General features: G+C 42.0%; 1 protein-coding gene across 1 annotated transcript in view; it reads right to left on the bottom strand.

Annotated features, from left to right (window-relative positions):
- The window catches only part of ADGRL3 (adhesion G protein-coupled receptor L3), a 682597-nt gene that overhangs the window by 341572 nt on the left and 319499 nt on the right, over positions 1–21526 (bottom strand). The window contains 1 exon segment of the mRNA XM_038399396.2: positions 9523–9632. Within this exon segment, the coding sequence (XP_038255324.1) occupies positions 9523–9632 (110 nt within the window).

Here is a 21526-nt window from a genome sequence, read left to right as displayed (position 1 = left end):
GCAGAAAAACATACACTCTCTCTATATTGGAAGGGGACTTCTCCTTCCAATCTTACCATCATGCCACAAATCCTGCAATTTATAACTCCAAGAGTGAATCCTGGTCTCATTCAAGTTAACGGCAAAACTCTCACTGACTTCAGTTGGACCTCATGGATAGACTTTATACAAAGAAAATGCTAACCCTAGCAACCAAGGGTTTGATCCACCATCCTCTAAAGTTAATGGAAAGACTCCCGTTGACTTTAGTGGGCTATGTATGGGCTAGTCCTTGAGTCAACAAGGTAGAGTGAACTCAAACGGAAACATATCTTCAATAAGTCTGATACCCTCTTCAGTCTTAAGACATCATTTAAATTAGACATAACTACAGAATACACCAGGATGTATTTTAATTGATTCCATTTGAAACAACAGATGAGCTATTTTAAACAGAAAATCTACATACCAATTATGATACATAGCAAACAACAAATAAACTCGGGAATCTGAAAAGTATTCAGTTGCTGACATTGTCTAGAATACGTAGTCAAGGCACTTTAGCATTTTGAAACAAGGATATGGCCCTGGTGATCAAATCCATACGGAAACAAAGACTGTGCTCTTCCTAACTACAAGAAAATATTGTTCTAATAAATGTATACAATAAATTCTGTTTTGCTTGAATTATTTGCTTATAGTAGGTACCAAAGGGAAAAAAAAAGGTTTTGATCCAGCAAGGTAGCAAGCTTTGCCATACGAGTAGTCGCACTGAAGCTGACTAGGGAAAAAATAGATTCCACTGTATTTTGATTCCTAACTAAAGTGTATTCTTTACTGCCTGGAAATAGCCACACTGAGCGCAAGTACCCAAAGTAGCAACAGAATCTGAATTGTATGCATACTTAAAGTAAGTACTATTCCTGTGTATGATTTTTAAAAGACATGGTGATAACAATGCAATATAATTAGGTCGGGCAATTTTTTTGTTTGTTTACTTTCAATAGATAACGTTCATGTTTATTTTAAAGTATTTTTTGCAGATTTACAAGTATTTAAGTTTTCAAATTGTGCAAAATTATGAGCTTTAAACATTTTTTAAAATCAATTTAAATTTAAATTATGGGGGTTACACAATGGGGAGGGAAATAATTATTTAATGATGGTAGATGTAGAGATTCTAAAAAGTTGAAGCTTTATAACAGTTAAAACACAAATATCCTTATACCAAACTCTAATAAGTTCTCAAGCAGCTCATTTCTTACTTTACCTATCTGTAAATTTTGATTACCATCGATGAATATATTTTTTCATCCATTTCTGTGTGTACAGTGAAATTGATGTTTACTGACATTGACCAATAAAAAACTAATCCTTCCAAGCCTAAATATAATTTTACAATTAAAGAACAACCCAGCCACGCAGATTTCCCTCTCTCTTAGAATGTTGAAGCTATTTATCTTCCATTTGAACATTCTGGGACAAATTCAGGAAAAATAGTCTTCAAGATCAACTGTCCATTTTTTCTAAGCAGGTTCCCCACCACCTCTTCCCCCTGAGGGACAGATTGTCAAATCTATGCCCACAATTGCCAGGAACATTTTAAATTTTCCTTTTCCCCCCCAGCTTTATTGCAGAGACATGGAATCATCTTTTAGTCCGCTTCTCAAGTCAGCATCCCTATTTAGGAGAGAACTTAAAAACATGCTTAAGTCTTACTGAAGTTAATAGGTTTTAACCATATGCTTAAGTGCAATACTGAACAGGGGTTGACAAACATGGGTTTGAGTGCTTTCCTGAATTGGGGCTTTACGTAGTAGTATAGATGGTTTAAGTCTCTTCAGTTTGTTTTCTAACACGAAAGAACTGATTTTCAGTAGAACTCAGCTCCTGTTTGGGCACCAGATTTTCAAAAGTACTCAGCACCCAACAACTCCCATTGCTCTCAATATTAGCCATTGTTTTTACAGATACTGATGCTGCAGGAGCTTTGGAGCTCATACAGATCTTGGTGAGGGCTGCAATTATGGAATACACCTAAGCGGAACACACTGTTGCATCTATTCAAAGAACAAAACTTTGCTTCTGGACAAATTAAAACAAATGTTTTCCCCATCTTCTGAAAATCAAGACTACTGCAACTTTTAGCTTAGGGAGTGCTCTTGGTAACATTCCACCCAGTCTGTTTGATCACTCTGTTATCCATGATTCTCACAAACCTTAAACTCATAATACAGTAGTAACTCCAGAATACATAAAACATGTCCTGGTCAGATTCCACCTCTTCCACCGAACCATTTATTAGTGGTTTTAGCTTGGAAATGCACCTGACCCAAAACCCTGACCACCTCTGAATGTTGAGGATATGCAGAACAAAGTCCAGTCTACGTTTGGGCTAAGATAGATCAATATCTATACATCAGGAAGTCAGTTTAAAGAGCTGGTGATAGTCTGACAAGTGACTGTTAAAAAAAATAAGACATGGCTGGGTTTATACTCCTTCTCCCTGACTCTTCCATAACAAATAGGTTCACTTTACAAGCCATAAGATTTTTTTTTTCTAAGTGCTAATACATGTTCAACAAGCTGTGTTCTTACTGCCCTCGACACATCACCACTGTGCAATAAAAGCTCTCCAGTCAGAGATCAGCTGACAGGCTCATGGAGATTTCAGCTCTCTTTCCCATATTTCTTTTCTGATCTTTGCAATGGGTGGACCAGAAGGCAGCTAGGTGTGGGATTTTTGCTCAGCACACACTCCCTAAGAACAGCTGTAACCACAACGAGAGAATGCTGCCTTGTCCTTACTGCCATTAAACATATGCAGCTCATTTGAGATGGTGTTGCCATTCCTGCAGCTAACTGACAGGGGCACTTAAGAGCAACACATGGGGAGGAAGGGTGGTCCAGTGTCTAGGGCACTAGCTTGGGATTTGGGAGACCTGTGCTCATATCCCTTACCCACCACAGACTTTCTGTGTGACTTTGAGGCACAGAGAGGCTAACTGATTTGCCCCGTTTCCCATCTGTTAAAGGGGGATAATAGCACTTCCTACTTGAAAGGAGTGTTATGAGGATAAATAAATGAAAGGTTGTGAAGTGCTCAAATACTACGATAAGGAGAACCAAGTAAGTACCTTAGATAGAGAATACAGACTTACCTTCCGTGAAAGAGACTGCCCCAGTTACCTCATCTCTATGAGACCTACTGGGCTGCTTGGTTGGGCAATGCTTAGTGCAGACTGATAGATACCAGAAAGAAATTAAAAAAAACACACTGCTTTAATGGGCGTTTGTTAGGAACACACTGAAAATTACATGAGAAGCAGGTAGCAACCCTAATATTAGGTTGCATAACAACCCATTATAACAGATCTTTTCAACCTCTCTTTTTTGAGAAGCTCTAACACCTCTATTGCTTTCATCACGCCTCTGACGTGTATAAATTATGTATAAATTATGCCCACTAACACCTGCTAAAAAGGCTTAGTTCCTTTAAATTGGGCCTTCAAGATTAAAACAAAACCCAAGAAGGAAAATACCCTTTTTTATTTGTGAATCTGTTTCCCAGAGTGTCTCTGGCTATTTCATTTTAAATTTCAGTCTCCTAAGTTTCTTGATTCATCTAAAATATTTATTCTTCCTGAACACCACCATCAGTTTTTATTTCATTCTTGAAAACTGTGTGCATGCCTATGCTGATATCTATACCTGCAGGCTAAGAGACTGCTGATTTGCAAAACTCACATAGTATTATATTATTTCAATTACGGGCACATTTCTGTTGGCACTTCTAAATGTGCACTCTCCCCACCAATAATATAGTGAAAGGAGACTGGTAGGGTAAGTAATGCGTCCTTTGTTTCTGACTCTAAGGAAGAAAAAGAACTAACAAGGGAATCTGGGAATTCCAATGAATACAAAACTGATTTTTTTTGTTTTGTTTTGATTTCATTTGTTTGTTTGGCTGTAATGCCTATGAAATTGTATGCCTTGGAAGAAAGGCAGTTTGTCAGCAGGATACAAAGTAAAGAGAGTCTTTGTTCAGAATCAGAAATAACCATAATGGGTAGTTAGGTTAGTATTTCTTATAGTCCCCAGCCCACGCATCAAAGTCTTTCATTTAACTAAGTAGAACATGGGAAGTTTTGCTTTAGCAGGGATGATTTCATTACCAAACTAGAGTGTACACCGCCATGTTTAACCCCTTAGGAACATTTGTCATTTTCTTTTGGGGGATGTGGGAAGAGCATGGACGGATGGTCTGCCCCCTGGGAAAGGAATAAAACAGAGGGTATCTGAAGGAACCATAGGACTATTTATGTAAAAACTGGCACCCAGTAATGCATTGCTGTGAGAACTTGAAAACATTGTTTCTCAGCCATCAGTGGTTAAGAACTGCAGAAAGGAAACCCCCACAAAGAAAGGCAAGGGAGGTGAGAATTCAGGATTCAAAAATGGTATGGCACTCAAAAATAATTAAGAACAATATTCTTGGGAGAAGTGGCTTCATTAAATTGTTTTCAGATTGCAATTTTCTCTCATCTCCCCCCACCCCCCCAGCAATGTTGAAGCAATAAAAGTATCAGATTGCTTTCTAGTGCTTGGATTCTCTTAAAACTGTCATTATTCAATTATCTGTCTATTCACTGGCCCTAAGGTCCAGTGGAGCAGATATTGTGAGATTGTGAGATATTTCATTTAATGTTTTTAAACGCACTTCTGTCCACTTGTGAAACAATAAAACTTTATTGAATTCTGTTCCCACATCACACTTAACATCCTTCACTTTTATTGATATGTAAGCCAACCCACTCTTCTGTCAGCAATAAAAATAGTATTTCTAGCAAAGAAATTACCCTTTTTTCATCAATACCACAACAGGGAAATGTGAATTCAACATCTATGTGTTTTTTTTAAACCAGTCTTTAACAAAAAGATGAATGATAGTTAAGTGTTGCTTCTCCCCCGTCCCCCATCATCTTGTCAGCATTTAAAAATATAGGGGACTAGTCTAAGCATGAGAGAGAGTTGGTCATCTGTTGATGTCGACTAGCCCTGTTTAGCCAGAGGGGAGAGAAGTCATGACAATCTATCCCTCATCAGAAGTCAGATCCATTTTGTTTCTAAAAGCAAATAATTCCCAGAGTGAGTGACGCTGGCGGAAGTGAGGACTAGGGACAGGTAATACACCAGCCATTTTCAAAAGAGAACATGGGCTGGTAAAGTCATAAGAGGCTACATTTTTCAGAAAGAAATGGAGAGGCTTTCGCTGGACAATGCACTGTCACCAGCAAGTTTCAGAGTAGCAGCCGTGTTAGTCTGTATTCGCAAAAAGAAAAGGAGTACTTGTGGCACCTTAGAGACTAACAAATTTATTAGAGCATGAGCTTTCGTGAGCTACAGCTCACTTCATCGGATGCATTTAGCTCACGAAAGCTTATGCTCTAATAAATTTGTTAGTCTCTAAGGTGCCACAAGTACTCCTTGTCACCAGCAAGTCTCCCTGCAACTGATGGAAGTTACGGGAAATTAGAGAAACAGGAGAAAAAACAAAACCAATGCAAGGCAGGATTTGGGAACCAACAGAGGGATTAAAATATTCTATATGTTTTTCTTTGAGGGAACAGGCACAACTGCATTCTATTGAGCATCAGCGTCCAAGATCAACTATAGCATCACACTACAGACAAATCCCAAATGCTGCTCTACTGGAACATATACTCAACTTTCCTTTGCTGTTCAGCGAATATTTCCATTAATGCTATGGCAACGTCTATAGCCCATGATTTGAAACCTTATGGCGTAAACCAACAACTTAGACATAGCAGGCTGAGACTACATTCTAATGGAACGTGTGATGAAACATTAATGCCTTAATTACAAAAGCTGATACACTTCTTTAGGAGACTAGCACATTGCAAAGCTTAGTTCAAAAAGGTAACAGGGCACAAGGTTTCCAGCATTAGTAACAGTCTGAATCCAAACGGTTCCTGAGAATAGCCCCACTACGCCATGGAAGATCTGCAATGGAGGCAGGAAATTGCCCAAAAACCATAGTCCATTTTACCTCAGCAAATAGCCAAGAAGGAATTCAGGTTTAATCAGTGGTACTGTGCAAGCCGCTTTTAACTTGTAAGGCACTGAAAAGACAGCCTAAACCTCACCATCTAGACCAAACTCAAAGCAGGAGCGGCTAGATAGGTCTTGTTGGACGAAACTGGAGCATAGCCATGGGTAGAAATAAGTTCTGTGTTTGATTGGCCAAAAGATGGCAAATTTCACTGCACACAGCACGTTGGCACTAATATGGTCTGAAGTCACAGATTCAAGGAAGGGTTTGTCTACACTACCAGCCAGATCGATGGGCAGCAATCGATCCAGCTGGGGTCGATTTGTCGTGTCTAGTATAGATGCAATAAATCGACCGCCGATTGCTCTAGCATGAGCTCTGGTACTCCACCTCAATGAGAAGCACAAGGGGAATCGAAAGGAGAGCATCTCCTGTTGACACAGCACAGTGAAGACACCACATTGAGTAGATCCAAGTATGTCGACTTCAGCTACATTATTCACGTAGCTGAAGTTGCATAACTTAGACCAATCCCCCTCACCCCGTAGTGTAGACCAGCGCAAAGAGAGAGGTTCCGCTCAGCCATTCATTTATCACTTGCCCCAGCCCATGAGTGCTGTGAACTGCATGTGCCCAGCATGCCCTACTGATGGCTGTGGCTGCAGGATTGGCCTCACTGTATCTCCCCAGCTGAGTTCCTCCCCTAAGGTGACCCAGATGGTGCTCTCACATGAAGAGAATGGGTGATTTGATGATTGGCTTGTTTGCCTTCTCAGAGGATAAACGCTTCCCCCATTCACTGCTGCAAGTCAGCAAATGAGACTGGTAGTAAATGGTGTGACAGCTTCACAATCAGCAGGAAAGCCATGTGGTAGATAATTAGGTAAATAAAGTGTTAACATCCCTATTTCAGAGGAAACGGACACCATGAAACTCACATTGACTTCCCTGGGGGCAGTGCAGCTCAGTGGGTTAAGCACAAGTTCTGGGGTTCAATCCTGGCCCCATTAAAGCCAAAGGCAGCTTTGTCATTGACATCAATGGGGTAGGATTTCACCCCTGGATTGTAATGTTGCTCTTGACACTCTCTTGCATCCGATCTTCACTCCGATGAAGTGAGCTGTAGCTCAAGAAAGCTTATGCTCAAATAAATTTGTTAGTCTCTAAGGTGCCACAAGTATTCCTTTTCTTTTTGCGAATACAGACTAACACGGCTGCTACTCTGAAACATCTCTTGCTGTGTGAGCCACTTTCACTGTGAAAGCCACAGGATGATTGTTCCCTGCCTCATGCAGTGGGGATGTTGTGGGGCATAACTAAATAGTGTTTGCAAACTACTACAGAAGTGTAACATGTTGCCAACGCCAGGCACTGGCAAGAACAGAGTAGAGAAATTCTGGTCTGCAAGCCCTGTGCTCAGTTCACTAGACCCTGTTGCCTTTGGGGGGAGGGGGGCGGGGACACATGGACACACCCACACAATGTGCCAGGTCCTTTGCTGGTGTATGGTGTTGTAGCTCTATGTAATTAAGAGAGCTATACACCATCTGAGGATCTGGTCCAAAATGTTAACCACGAATGCTGCAATTTTGCAAATCAGAACTAGGATAAATTGTCAGAATTCACCACAATTATTATCCCTGCCTCGAGCAGTATATAAAGATTACTCCAGTAGGTATTAAAAAACCCACAGCCATAGAACACCCTAACCTGATTTTAAAGGCATCATTTTTCACATTTGGATCATTAAAAACATTCAATCCCTACTGTACATTTGGTACTGAACAGCCTACCGCAACAGTTATTTTACATCATGCACATAAGACCGATTAGCACCTCAGGGCATAATATTCACATATTACCTCTCTAACAATGCACCGTTATTCTTCTTTGTTTTCTATGCAACAAAGGCTATTGGTAATGTCTAGTTCTTTACCAGAATGATCTCAAGAGGAAATAGCACATGCCGTGTAAATTGCAAATTGTAAGAAATACGACTTATGGTAAGTACAACTTCCTCACCTCCACACACACTTTTTTTTTGGTAATGAAATGAAACACTGCCTTGCTAGGAGGTCACCTGCAAACCAGTAATTTTGAATAAAGCTCTATGGGTCACATCCAAAGCACATTGATACCAATCTTTTCATTGCCTTCAATGGGTTTTGAATCAGCCCCAATGTAAGACATCAGTTGTTGCATTTAAAAGTTTTGTGTTTTTGTTTTTAATACTCAGACATGGACATAGTCCTAATGTTGAGCCCTGTTTTCCCCAATCGGTGGAGACAGACTAAGGGGTCCTTGGTGAAGTAAGTCACTTTTGTTCAGGGACAAGGGCAGTGAGTTCTTTTGTTTTAATTGCATCCCTCACTTTTCAGTTCCCAGCCATCTCTCGACAGCCATATCACCTTACAACCCTTTCAGTTCCCACAGCAGACATGCAGCCAGCTCCTCGGTGAGAGGTGCATACAATTTGAGGGACTGTAAGCATGAGCGAGGAAGCTCATAACTTTCCCTGAGGAGATCACTCTTGTCACTTCCAAGACACATTCCTTCTTCTGTGGCTTGACACCAAGCACGAGCGTATTTGTTTATGATCCCAGCTATCTGCTTCCAGGGGTCAACTTCTGTGCTTCGGAAGAATGAAATGTTTTCTGGCTGGCTCTCACTACTCAATCCCACACATATTAAACTAATAAGGGAAGACCAGGGGTGATTTTAGTTTTGCCTAATTTGTTCCCTGAGGTGTACAATTTGAGAGCTTTAAGAAATCCAGGGTAAGAAACCCAGAAATGATTTAGTTTTGCCTGACTTGATTCTTTACTATTGCTAACCAAATACTTATATTCCTCTTTGCGATATACAATTATTTTGACAGAAGAACTGTAACTGAGTCCTGCTGCTATGAAAAGCAAATTCTGACGCATCTTTACTTTTTGGTAATGCTGATTTTGCTCTATTAAAAATATAATACTACAACCACAGATGAAAATTTTTCTAAACGTAGAAAAAAATTAAGTCTTTCAGGACCTGCATGCAACTTCCCTTCATCAATTCAGAAAATTACAGTTTCATAATTCCTACCATCAACATTACACTCTTATCAATTAGCTTCCTATTTGCCTGTCCCTGCAAAGAGATGTAATATGGGACTTAAAAGGTAGCAATAAAATGGCACTAATTAAAATAACGTAGATCGGTCTAAAAATGTTTGATATACAAATTACAATCAGAAAACTGTATAGTAAGCAAAAAAAACTAATTAATAACAGTGTTTCATTTAACAGGAGCATACATAACACTATATGTGAGATTTTCAAACCCTTATCCACTGAATCTGGTGTGATGTATACACTTTTGCCAATTTTGTCAGAGTGGTGGTTTGTTTTTTTCCCCATGGGTTCAAGGCCTAATCTTCAAGCAAATGAGATCTCTATCAATGAGAAGTGAAAACAGATTAATATACATACTGTAGGGGACACATTCATACTGCACTTCCAGGTATTTGTACGTTCCCGGGCAAGGATCTGGAAACACATCAGGGCCCGCTACCACTGCGCACTGTGTACGATTACTGCATCTGAAAGGCAAAGACAATGACAGTCAAAATACGGACAGAGATGATGATGGGTAAAAGTTTCATAAGTGTCCAAGTTACTTAGGAGTCTAAGTCCCATTTTCAGAAGTGATTTCCCTGCCTCAGTCTCACTGATTTTTAATGGAGCGTAGCAGTACATCACTTCTGAAAATGGGGCATAGGCTCTTATGTCACTCAAGTGCTTTTTTTTACCCATTATTTATAATTTTAGTTCCATCTAAGCTACTGAGAGCAAATAGTTTTAAGTTGTTCGGAATTTCTTTTTGTATGCTTTGACTTCCTTTTTATTGTTTTTTGTATGACAGTTATACAAGAGAACGTCTGAACTGTATCCATTCAGTGTACCCAGTACATCAACAGCAAATTTAAACTATGAAGCATGGAGCTGAAATATCCCCTGAGGTTCTGATCCTACAAAGGGATCTATGCAATCAGACACTCATACCCATAGGGCTCCCATTGAAGTCAACAAAACTGTTGATATGAATATGAGCCTTGACAGATTAATTTATTTAGGCCCTAATCCTGCAGACACTTTGCACATCTTTTAGTGACTGCAGGATCAGGGCCTTGAATTATACTAAATGGTCACAGACATGTCACTATGGAGACTCTTGTTCAAAAGACAAAGAGACCTGATCCCACAATCCATACCCAAGTAAGTTCTTACTAAACCAAGAAGTTTCAAGGATGACTAGCATGATTAAAGGTTGCACAAACATTTGCAACTAGATTCTCCCTAGTCAGTCAGACTATAATCAGTCTTTAAAATCTAAACAAACAAAGCACTGCACTAACTGTGTCAGTGACTTGATTATAAATTATTGTATCCATTAATTGAAAAATGCTGTCTTATAGTTTAAACCTAAAATTTTGTGGCTTTCTTTGCTTGTAAATGTTTTAATATTGTTTTTAATTCAATGGAAACAGGGGTTGTATTTTTTAAAAACACTCTCCGTCAATGTTGGAAATCCAAACTCAACTGCGTTGTGCTAAAATGAATGGGAACAGAAATATAAGTTGCACTGTTCAAAACAAAGTGCAAAGAGTAAATCAACATATATCAGATTTAGTATTAGGTGTACTAAACACAAATATTTTTAAATGAACACAAATATGATTTTCATATCAACAGTGTCCCTTAAAATAGCGTTCTATACAATAATGATGTATAATTCAAAAAGGTGACTGGAAACAGTGACAAAACAGGAAAGAAACAATCATTCATCAAGAAAACTGTCTAAAGAACAGAGCTGTTCTGCTTTAATGCCCAAAGAATGGTATTTTACACCCAAATGCATAGTACATTTACATTTGTCATACAGAGCAACAATGCACGTGACTCCTCAGATATTACATATTTCCAAAAGTACGCTTGTTCTCACTGGAGAGCTGATTCTAAAGACACATTGAGGCAAGAGTTACCTTACTCAGGCAAATAGTCTCTTTGATGTTAGCAGGGTTAATCACATAAGTGAAGTTATTTGCATGTATAAATGGTTGCAGTATTGAGACCGGAGATATGGCCTCCATTTGACACACATACTTGACCTGAAAAATTTGTGTGTGCATCCAAAGTTTAAAGTATACATTTGCACTGGGTATGTTCCTAAAGGAGCTATTGGAATATTTTATTAATGTGTTTGAGATACTCATACAGACTCATTTAGCAAACAATAGTTCTAAACAGAAAATTCCTGAAGTGTTTGTTCATGGGGGAAAATGACAATATTCTCCTTCGTTTTCATCCTTTTCCATGCGGGATATAGAATTCCTCAGGGATAGAGCATTGCAGTCACTTTCACTAAAACGTTTCTTCCTCTGATATGACATTGGACCTCTGACCCCACCTTTCTATTGGCAGAAGCACCAGCATCCAGAGTGGAACTCATTTAGCTCTGGAGTGGAAATGTTTTGTGTTTACCTGAGGCTACAGTTTGTCAGCCTTAATGAGGATTTTATTTTAGCCCAGAAATTAAAACTGATTCATCAGTGAGTGCCTTAAGCTCAATATTTAAAAAAAAATTACAGAAAGATTAATAAAACCTGATACCCTACTCATCATGCAATTTAGCGGGATAACAGATAATGCAGAGGGCTGGAATGTTCTAACGTTTTCCTATTAAGATTTATGCCAGCCGATGGTTGTCACAGAAAAAAGACTACTTTTATCATATAAATGGAGGAATAAATGTATTAACTTGAGGGCTAATTTTGTTGTCCTCAGCCTGGCTACTGTAAGACAGGTGGCTTGGCAAGGATATACAGATAGTTAGGACAGTGTTTGCAGGCAGGCTTCCAAGCCGAGTCTTTGAACATAATCCAAAATTCCACTTCTAACAAAAATCTTTTATCGAGCTCAATGTGCCTTTCAAAATGCAATAGTGTTGGACTAATCCAAAGTGTCTATGGCTTCATGGACTGTCCCCGCCATGTTACATAGAATAACAATAATGTGTCTTAAAGATATGCTTCAAAATCATGAGTCAGGCTCAAAAAAAATCATGAGGTTGGCTTCAAAATCATGAAATATAAATAAAATAAATAAAATAAAATTAATTAAATAAATAAATTGTGGGTTCTTTTTATTTGCATTCTGGTTTCTATAACCTTGTGGGATGCACTCGCTTCATATTTTCAAGTTTTTCTCTGCAACAATGCCAGCGAGAAATTTGCTTTTGTACTGTTTTGTAAGTGAAAGCTCAGATTCTCATGTTAGCAAACGAACCAAGGTGCTGATGCTTTCAAAAAAAAGGACACCACCAACACCCCTCACAAATATTGTGGGAATCGCAATAAAATCGCAAGAGTTGGCAATTCTGGGCACAGCAACTTTCCAGGTTTCAGAGTAGCAGCCGTGTTAGTCTGTATTCGCAAAAAGAAAAGGAGTACTTGTGGCACCTTAGAGACTAACAAATTTATTAGAGCATAAGCTTTCGTGAGCTACAGCTCACTTCATCAGCAACTTTCCAAACACACATTCTCAGCGTAGCTCCTGAATTCAAGTGTGAATCTTTCACGCTCTTCCAGAACAGTGTGTGTTCCAGGACACCACCAAACAGGCAAAAAGGACTGAGCATTAAGGGAGGGAGGGGTGTGACAGTATCTTATAAATTACCAGCAATAACTACTAGTTAGTTCCTGAAGTGCAAAGGTTGGTAGGAAGCACTGGGTCACCCACCAGATAAGAACATAAAAACAGCCATACTGGGTCAGACCAATTGTCCATCCAGCCCAGCACCAATGCCAGGTGCTTCAGAGTGAATGAACCGTATAGGTAATCGTCAAGTGACCCACCGTCACCCATTCCCAGCTTCTGGCAAACAGAGGCTAGGGGCACTTCAGAGCATGGGGTAGCATCCCTGCCCATCCTAGCTAATAGCCACTGATGGACCTATCCTCCATGAATTTATCTAGTTCTTTTTTGAACCCTGTTATACTCTTGGTATTCACAACATCCTCTGGCAAAGAGTTCCACAGGTTGACTGTTTCGTGTGAAGAAATGCTGCTTTTTGTTTGTTTTAAACCTGCTTCCTATTAATTTCATTTGGTGACCCTTAGTTCTTGTGTTATGAGAAGGAGTAAACAACACTTCCTTATTTACCTTCTCCGCACCAGTCATGATTTTATAGACCTCTAACATATCCCCCCTCAGTCATCTCTTTTCCAAGCTGAAAAGTCCCAGTTTTATCCATCTCTCCTCATATGGCAGCCATTCCATTCCCCTAATCATTTTTGTTTTCAGAGAACTATCCACAATGACTCCAAGGGCTCTTTTTTGAGTGCTAACAGCTAATTTAGACCCTATAATTTTATTTAAATGCAAAGTAGTGCACATTGGAAAACATAATCCCAACTATATATATAGTTTTCCAATGTGCATTACTTTGCATTTATCAACATTTAGTTTCATCTGCCACTTTGTTCCTCAGTCACCCAGTTTTGTGAGGTCCCTTTGTAAATCTTTGCAGTGTGCTTTCGACTTAACTATCTTGAGTAGTTTTGTATCATCTGCAAATTTTGCCACCTCACTGTTTACTCCTTTTTCCAGACCATTTATGAATATGTTGAATAGTCCTGGTCCCAGTACAGGCCTCTGGGGGACACCACTATTTACCTCTCTCCATTCTGAAAACTGACCATTTTTGTTTCCCATCTTTTAACCAGTTACTTATCCATGAGAGACCTTCTCTCTTAACCCATGACAGCTTACTTTGCTTAAGAGCCTTTGGCGAGGGACCTTGTCAAAGGCTTTCTGAGAATCTAATTATATTATATCCACTGAATCACCCTTGTCCACATGCTTGCTGACCCCCTTCAGAGAATTCTAGTAGATTGGTGAGACATGATTTCCTTTTACAAAAACCATGTTGATTCTTCCCCAACAAATGGTGTTCATCTATCTATCTGATAATTCTGTTCTTTACTATAGTTTCAACCAATTTGCCTGGTACTGAAGTTAGGCTTACTGGCCAGTAATTGCCGGGATCGTCTCTGAAGCCTTTTAAAAAAAAAAATTGGTGTTACATTAGCTATCCTCCAGTCATCTGGTACAGATGCTGATTTAAATGATAGGTTACCTGCCAGAGGTAGCAGTTCTGCAATTTCACATTTGAGTTCCTTCAGAACTCTTGGGTGAATACCATCTGGTCCTGGTGACTTGTTACTGTTTAATTTATCAATTTGTTCCAAAACCTCCTCCAATGACACCTCAATCTGGGGGAATTCCTCAGATTTGTCATCTAAAAAGAATGGCTCAGGTTTGGGAATCTCCCTCACATCCCTGGCCTCAGTGACTGATGGAAAGTATTCATTTAGCTTCTCTGCAATGGCCTTATCGTCCTTGAGTGCTGCTTTAGCATCTCTGTCATCCAGTGGCCCCACTGGTTGTTTAGCAGCTTCCTGCTTCTGATATGCTTACTTTTTTTTTTCCTGTTACTTTTTGAGTCTTTTGCTAGCTGGTCTTCAGATTCTTTTTTGGCCTTCCTAACTATATTTTTACACTTCACTTGCCAGAGCTTATGCTCTTTTCTATTTTCTTCAATAGGATTTAACTTCCACTTTCTAAAGGATGCCTTTTTGCCTCTAGCTGCTTTTTTACTTTGTTGTTTAGCCACAGTGGCACTTTTTTGGTTCTCTTACTGTTTTTTTTTTAATTTGGGGTATACATTTAAATTGAGCCTCTATTATGGTATCTTTAAAAAGTTGCCCTGCAGCTTGCAAGGATTTCACTTTTGGCATTGCACCTTTTAATTTCTGTTTAACTAACTTCCTCATTTTTGCGTAGTCCCCCATCTGAAATTAAATGCTACAATGGTGGACTTATTTAGTGCCCCCCTCCTTCCTCCACAGGGATGTGAAATTTTATTATGTTATGGTCACTGTTACCAAGAAGTTGAGTTATATTCATTTCTTGGACCAGGTTCTTTGCTCCACTTAGGTTTAAATAAAAAATTGCCTTCCCTCTTGTGGGTTCCAGGATAAGCTGGTACGAGAAGCAGTCATTTAAGGTGTCCAGAAACTTTATCTCTGCATCCCATCCTGAGGTGACATGTACCCAGTCAATATGGGGATAGTTGAAATCCCCCATTGTTACTGAAAAAAGAACAGGAGTACTTATGGTACCTTAGAGACTAACACATTTATTATTTCCACCGAATGCATCCGATGAAGTGAGCTGTAGCTCACGAAAGCTTATGCTCAAATAAATTTGTTATTTATTTATTTTTTATTATTTACTCTACGGTGCCACAAGTACTCCTTTTCTTTTTATTTATTAGAGCATAAGCTTTCGTAGCCCACTTCATCGTATGCATAGAATGGAACATAAAGTAAGAAGATATATATATATATATCTTCTTACTTTATGTATATATATATATATATATATATATATATACACATACACATATACATACAGAGAAGGTGGAAGTTGCCATACAAACTGTAAGAGGATAATTAATTAAGATAAGCTATTATCAGCAGGGAGAAAAAATCTTTTGTAGTGATAATCAAGATGGCCCATTTAGACAGTTGACAAGAAGGTGTGAGGATACTTAACATGGGGAAATAGATTCAATGTGTGTAATGACCCAGCCAAGAATGAGCAGGGAAGGGGATCAGAGTGGATTTGCGAAGCTGGACAGAGGATTTCACTAGTATAGATAAACAACACCCTTTTTGTTAGCTGCTAAGTCACAACATTTTACAAACTGAGTTTGAAGCCTTGTGAGCATCAAAGGAGTACTTAAGGTGCTTTTAGCTTTTTTTATTTCCATTTGCTATGAGATCTGACAGGGAGCTGTAATCTTTTATAAAACCTTCTTTTTTCCAACCCCTCTCCCCCCATATTTCTACCTGCAGTCATTTTTCTCGCACGGGAACTCTCTAGGATGAATGGGAGAAGGTGGGAGAGGGAAAGAGGGGGGACTTGGCTCACTCATCAGAGAGAATGCCAATCTGACCCCTTCACTGGGAACACCACACACTTAATCACTACTGTGATTTAGGACTTGTCTACACATGAAGTTATTCCTGATTAACTAGCCCGGAGTAACTCCATATGGGGACACACTAATTCTGGAATAAAAGGGTCCCAACGGAGAGTTACTCAGAGATAGTTAATCCGGAATAACTCCACATGTAGACAAGTTCGAAGGGCAGGGAAGTTTCAGACACCATTGCTTTTCCATTTTGCAAGAAATCTAATGCCTGATTCTCCATTGACTTGACCTTGCACAGTCATTTATATCTGTGCAAAGAGAGGGTAAAATGATTCCAGATTAGAATTCTAGAGGGTTGCAGCCACTTTGCCCAGAGATTAATGCCTACAGAAGAGGTGAGATGGGGGAAGTCAGATCCTAGTATTATCCAGATTCTAGTACAAAAGTTCTCTTCATCAGACCCTAGGAGTCAGTCATCATAGAACCGATTTGCTCTCTGGTTTTCACCTGAGAGCTGGGAAAGCACAAAGTAAAATCTGAGCAGCCTGCATTTGCCAAAGTGGCAACCCAACATGAGACAGCCAGGCCCTGATTTTCAAGGGAGCTGTGCACTCAAAGCTCTTCTGAAAATCAGGCCTTCGGTTCAGCATCCAAAACAGTATTCACCCATAATTAATGCATACTTTCAAAAATAGTGAGTCCTTTCCTCAGTTATAAGAAATCCCATTCTTCAGTACCACTTCACTCCAGCTACTCCCCCCAACCCAATCTCTAGATGTATCCATTAATTTTCTTCAAAATGTGGACAAATATTTACCCCAAAAGAGTTGTGCCAATCTAACATAACAAATGCACTAACTATAAACCGTACACCTACCTCTAGAATACAATTCAGTAGAATAATTCCTTGTTCCACTTCAAAAAGCTTTTCTATGCTGTTAACATGAAACATTGAATATAAATTTGGTGGTTTTTTTGTGCTGTAAACAGTGGGACTGAAGGAAGCATTTCAGTTCAGTCAGATTCCCGAACTAGCTGCAGGGCTCAACTCAGTTTGTTTCCCCTGAGTCAGGCTTTAAAAATCACCATCTCCCTCGACTGCATTTGCATGGCTTTTCTTTACGAACATGCTTATGCTTTTTAAGTGACAAGGTCATCTTTTGGTGGGGATGGGGAAGAGAAACAGTATTGATATTGTAGACATAAAAAAAGGATATTCTGCAAGGTAACGTTTATTTTAAGTCTTTGCAGGAACACAAGGCATTAGTAGCATTGGCTCAGTATCAGTGTGAGGTTAACCAAGTTTGGGGCAATATATTTGTTACTACAGAAATGCAAAGATGGCATAAGATAGATGATCAATCCTAAAGTGTGGCCTTTCAGAATTAATCATTTTAGTCTCAAAACCACTAAGCACACTGGTTGCCTGTCCAGCTAAACTGAACTTCCACAATCACTGTAGAAAAGTGGCCGTGAAATATATGGTTTCAGAGTAGCAGTCTGTATTCGCAAAAAGAAAAGGAGTACTTGTGGCACCTTAGAGACTAACAAATTTATTAGAGCATAAGCTTTCACGAGCTACAGCTCACTTCATCGGATGCATTTGGTGGGAAAAAAAAATCGGATGCATTTTTCCACCAAATGCATCCGATGAAGTGAGCTGTAGCTCACAAAAGCTTATGCTCTAATAAATTTGTTAGTCTCTAGGGTGCCACAAGTACTCCTTTTCTTTTCGTGAAATATATGAAGCAGCAGAGAGACCTATTGGCTTCTGGGAGCTAAAGGCTGCTCCCGCAGCCTAAGGGAAGGCACTACTGAGACCAGGACTCAAATAAATACGGGGGACAACAGAAAAAGAACAACAAAGACAAGTGTAAGTGTCAAAGGGTCAAAAATAGGGAACCTGAAGAGGACACTGAGTAGAGAACCCCGGACAGCGCCCACTGCTTCTCAAATGTGTCAAGGGAGCCAGCAGATGCTGCCCAGAGGAACTCTGACCAGATACGTGAATGGAGAGAGGAACGGACAGAGGCCCCACAGTCGCAGAGACCCCCTCAGCCATCACCCGCTCCCTGGTGGTATACACAGCCACTTTGGCCATTGCTAAGAGTAGGTTGAAGAGGATGAACATTTGCTCTCTATAAATATATCAGAGGGATAAATACAGGAGAGGGAGAGGAATTATTTCAGCTCAGCACCAATGTGGACACAACAAATGGGTATAAACTGCCACCAGGAAGTTTAGACTTGAAATCAGACGAAGGTTTCTAACCATCAGAGGAGTGAAGTTTTGGAATAGCCTTCCAAGGGAAGCAGTGGGGGCAAAGATCTATCTGGCTTTAAGATTCTACTCGATAAGTTTATGGAGGAGATGGTATGATGGGATAATGGGATTTTGGTAAGTAATTGATCTTTAAATATTCAGGGTAAATAGGCCAAATCCCCTGAGATGGGATATTAGATGGATGGGATCTGAGTTACTATAGAAAATTCTTTCCTGGGTATCTGGCTGGTGAATCTTGCCCATATGCTCAGGGTTTAGCTGATCGCCATATTTGGGGTCGGGAAGGAATTTTCCTCCAGGGCAGATTGGAGAGGCCCTGGAGGTTTTTCGCCTTCCTCTGTAGCATGGGGCATGGTTGACTTGAGGGAGGCTTCTCTGCTTCTTGAAGTCTTTGAACCATGATTTAAGGACTTCAATAGCTCAGACATGGGTGAGGTTTTTCATAGGAGTGGGTGGGTGAGATTCTGTGGCCTGTGCTGTGCAGGAGGTCGGACTAGATGATCAGAATGGTCCCTTCTGACCTTAGTATCTATGAAAAAAAAAAACTTTGTGGGGCCGCAGACAGAGTGCGCATATACAAGAAGGCGGGGGGAGAAGTGCAGCCAAAAATGCAAAAGTGGGTCCCAGAAGGGTCCAGAAAAGGGGCTGCAACCTGGTGCACTCAAGGTAGGTATGTGCCAGGATCTCCCTTACGCCGCAGAAGGAATAGGTATCAGGGATAGAGGTGAACTGCACCAGGTACATGCCTGTGGTCATGGCTCCACAACAGAAGCGCCAACTAATATCCCTGGCAGAATACAGGCTGGCCCACCGGGGTTCCTCACCCTCAACAGGTGGCAAAAGGTCCTGCCACTTAGTGTCCGGGTGGGACACGAGGAGAGAATTGAGCATGAGTGTGTCCAGATGTGTCATTGGCAGTTCAGAAGCGAGCTGCCTGCAGGATGCGCAGCCAGCTTGAGGTGTGCAGGTGGGATGGCTGACGGGGTTTATGGGGCAGGAGCCCAGTGGAAAGGTCCGGAGAGCCCAGGGTGAGTGGTGGGCGGGGAACACCCTCCCGAGGAAACTGCTTGAGGTAAACCCAAGAGACGGGCGATAAGGCTGCCCTCACTTCCTGAAGTACTAGGGTTGCCAGGTGTCCGGTTTCTGACCGGAACGCCCAGTCAAAAAGGGACCTTGGCAGCACTGCTAAAAGTCCGGTTGGCGGTGCAGCAGGGCTAAGGCTGGCTCCCAGCCTGCCCTGTCTCCATGTGGCTCCCGGAAGTGGCAATATGTCCAGTGGCTCCCAGGCTGCCCCCGTTCCAAGCCCCTGCTGCATCCCAAACCCCTTATCCCCAGCCCCACATAAGAACCCACATCTCCAGCCAGAGCCTTCAACCCCCTGCACTTCACCCCCCTGTCCCAGCCAGAAGCCCCCTCCCACAGTCTAAACCCCACATTTCTGGCCCCACCCCAGAGTCCGCACCCCCTCCTACATTCCAACCCCACCCCCTGGCCCAGCCCCCTCCTGCACCCCAAACCTCTCATCCCAGGCCCTACCCCAGAGCCTACACCCCCAGCCAGAGCCCTCATCCGCTCCCACACCCCACCCCCTGAGCCAGCCCATTGAAAATGAGCACGTGAGCGAGGATGGGGGAGAGTGAGCGATGGAGGGAGTGGGGATGGAGTGAGTGGGGGGGCCCTCAGAGAAGGGGCAGGGGCAAGGTAGGGGCAGGGCTGGGGTGTTCATTTTTCTGCTATTAGAACGTTGGCAACCCTATGAAGTAAGCACGGGGGAGTTTGAAGAGTGGAGAGCCCCATGTGCAGACTGAGTGCCAGGGGATTCCCCAGGCCTCCCCAGTCATTGTCCAGGACGACTCGGATTCTGGTAACTCCTGCCAAGACCAAACTCTGGCGCACCAAGTTGGGGACTGTGTAGCAGGGGCTCCGCGAGGGAGATCTACCCCTTTGGTGGCCACCTGGTTGCCGAAACCAGCTTCCAGGTTTCGAGGAGGTTCTGGTAAAAGCCTAGCAGCCCAGAGACCGCTCAGATGGAGATAAATGAGCTGGCAGTGATATCGGAGCCCTCAGAGGCGGCGGCGGAAGGCGTACGCCAACGTGCTCCACGCCAGACTACATGCACCATAAAGGAGTCTCTGCAGGGCCTAGAGGCAGAAGACATGGACCTGAGTGTGAAGGCAAATCAGGCCCTGTCCTCTTTCCTCCAGGGGGAGACTCAAGACCCCACAGAGACCCAAAAATCCAACGGAACTCCAGAACTAACTTCTGGAGGTGGGCCAGGAAAACCTGGGGCCGGGCTCAGGGATATTGAGCCGGTGCCAGAGCATGGACAGGAGTAGCTGGTTCAGCACCAGCACCCTCCCTCGCAGGGAGAGACACCGGAGCAGTCCTGTCCATCTCCGCAGCCGCTCACCCACCCGGGCCTCCAAATCCTGCCAGTTCTCCGGCGGAGAAGGATGCGTGGCAAAAAGGTAAATGCAGAGATAAAGCAGCGGACCCGCGCTCCACTGAATGGCTTGAAGCGCAGCTGGGAGGGAGCTCGCCTGCCACCCGTCCCCGACCACCAGGCCAGAGCTCTTGACCCAGTTGACCCGGGCAGAGGAGGCTGTTGAGCACATGGCCTGGCAAGCCTCCACCCGCACCAGGTTGCCCGGGTCCTGGACCACAAGGAACACGTCACTGACATACGCCGACAGGACCAGCTGCAACTCTGGGTCACAGAGCAGCAAACCCACCAACTTCCTGCAGAGGAGATGGAGGAAGGGCTTGGTTGCCCGAGCGTACAACTGGCCTGACAGTGGACAGCCTTGACGCACCCCCCACCCAAAGCTGACAGCAGCAGCTGAGGGAGGAAGGCAGGAAAGGCAGTACAGCATTCCTTTGTCAGTTAGGTGCGACATGCTGCGGTGTGGACGGCCTGAAAAACATGCCCAGAAATCTATACAGAGACTATGCAAAACCCGTACATTCTGGTGCAGTTATGCATGCATTGCCCCCACCCCTTTCCCTGAAGGTGGGCTCATGTGATCACTCTGACAATGGTGTGGTCACAAAGTGTGCAAGGAGAGCTATTTATTTTTGAGATGGTATTTTCTGCCAGTCTGCACCGACTGTAATGTTTTAAGCTATGGTGACCTAACAGACCTTGGAAC

This window comes from Dermochelys coriacea, chromosome 4 (genome assembly GCF_009764565.3).
Source record: "Dermochelys coriacea isolate rDerCor1 chromosome 4, rDerCor1.pri.v4, whole genome shotgun sequence".
In the NCBI taxonomy this organism is placed as follows: Eukaryota; Metazoa; Chordata; order Testudines; family Dermochelyidae; genus Dermochelys; species Dermochelys coriacea.
This window is presented reverse-complemented; position numbering and strand designations above follow the sequence as displayed.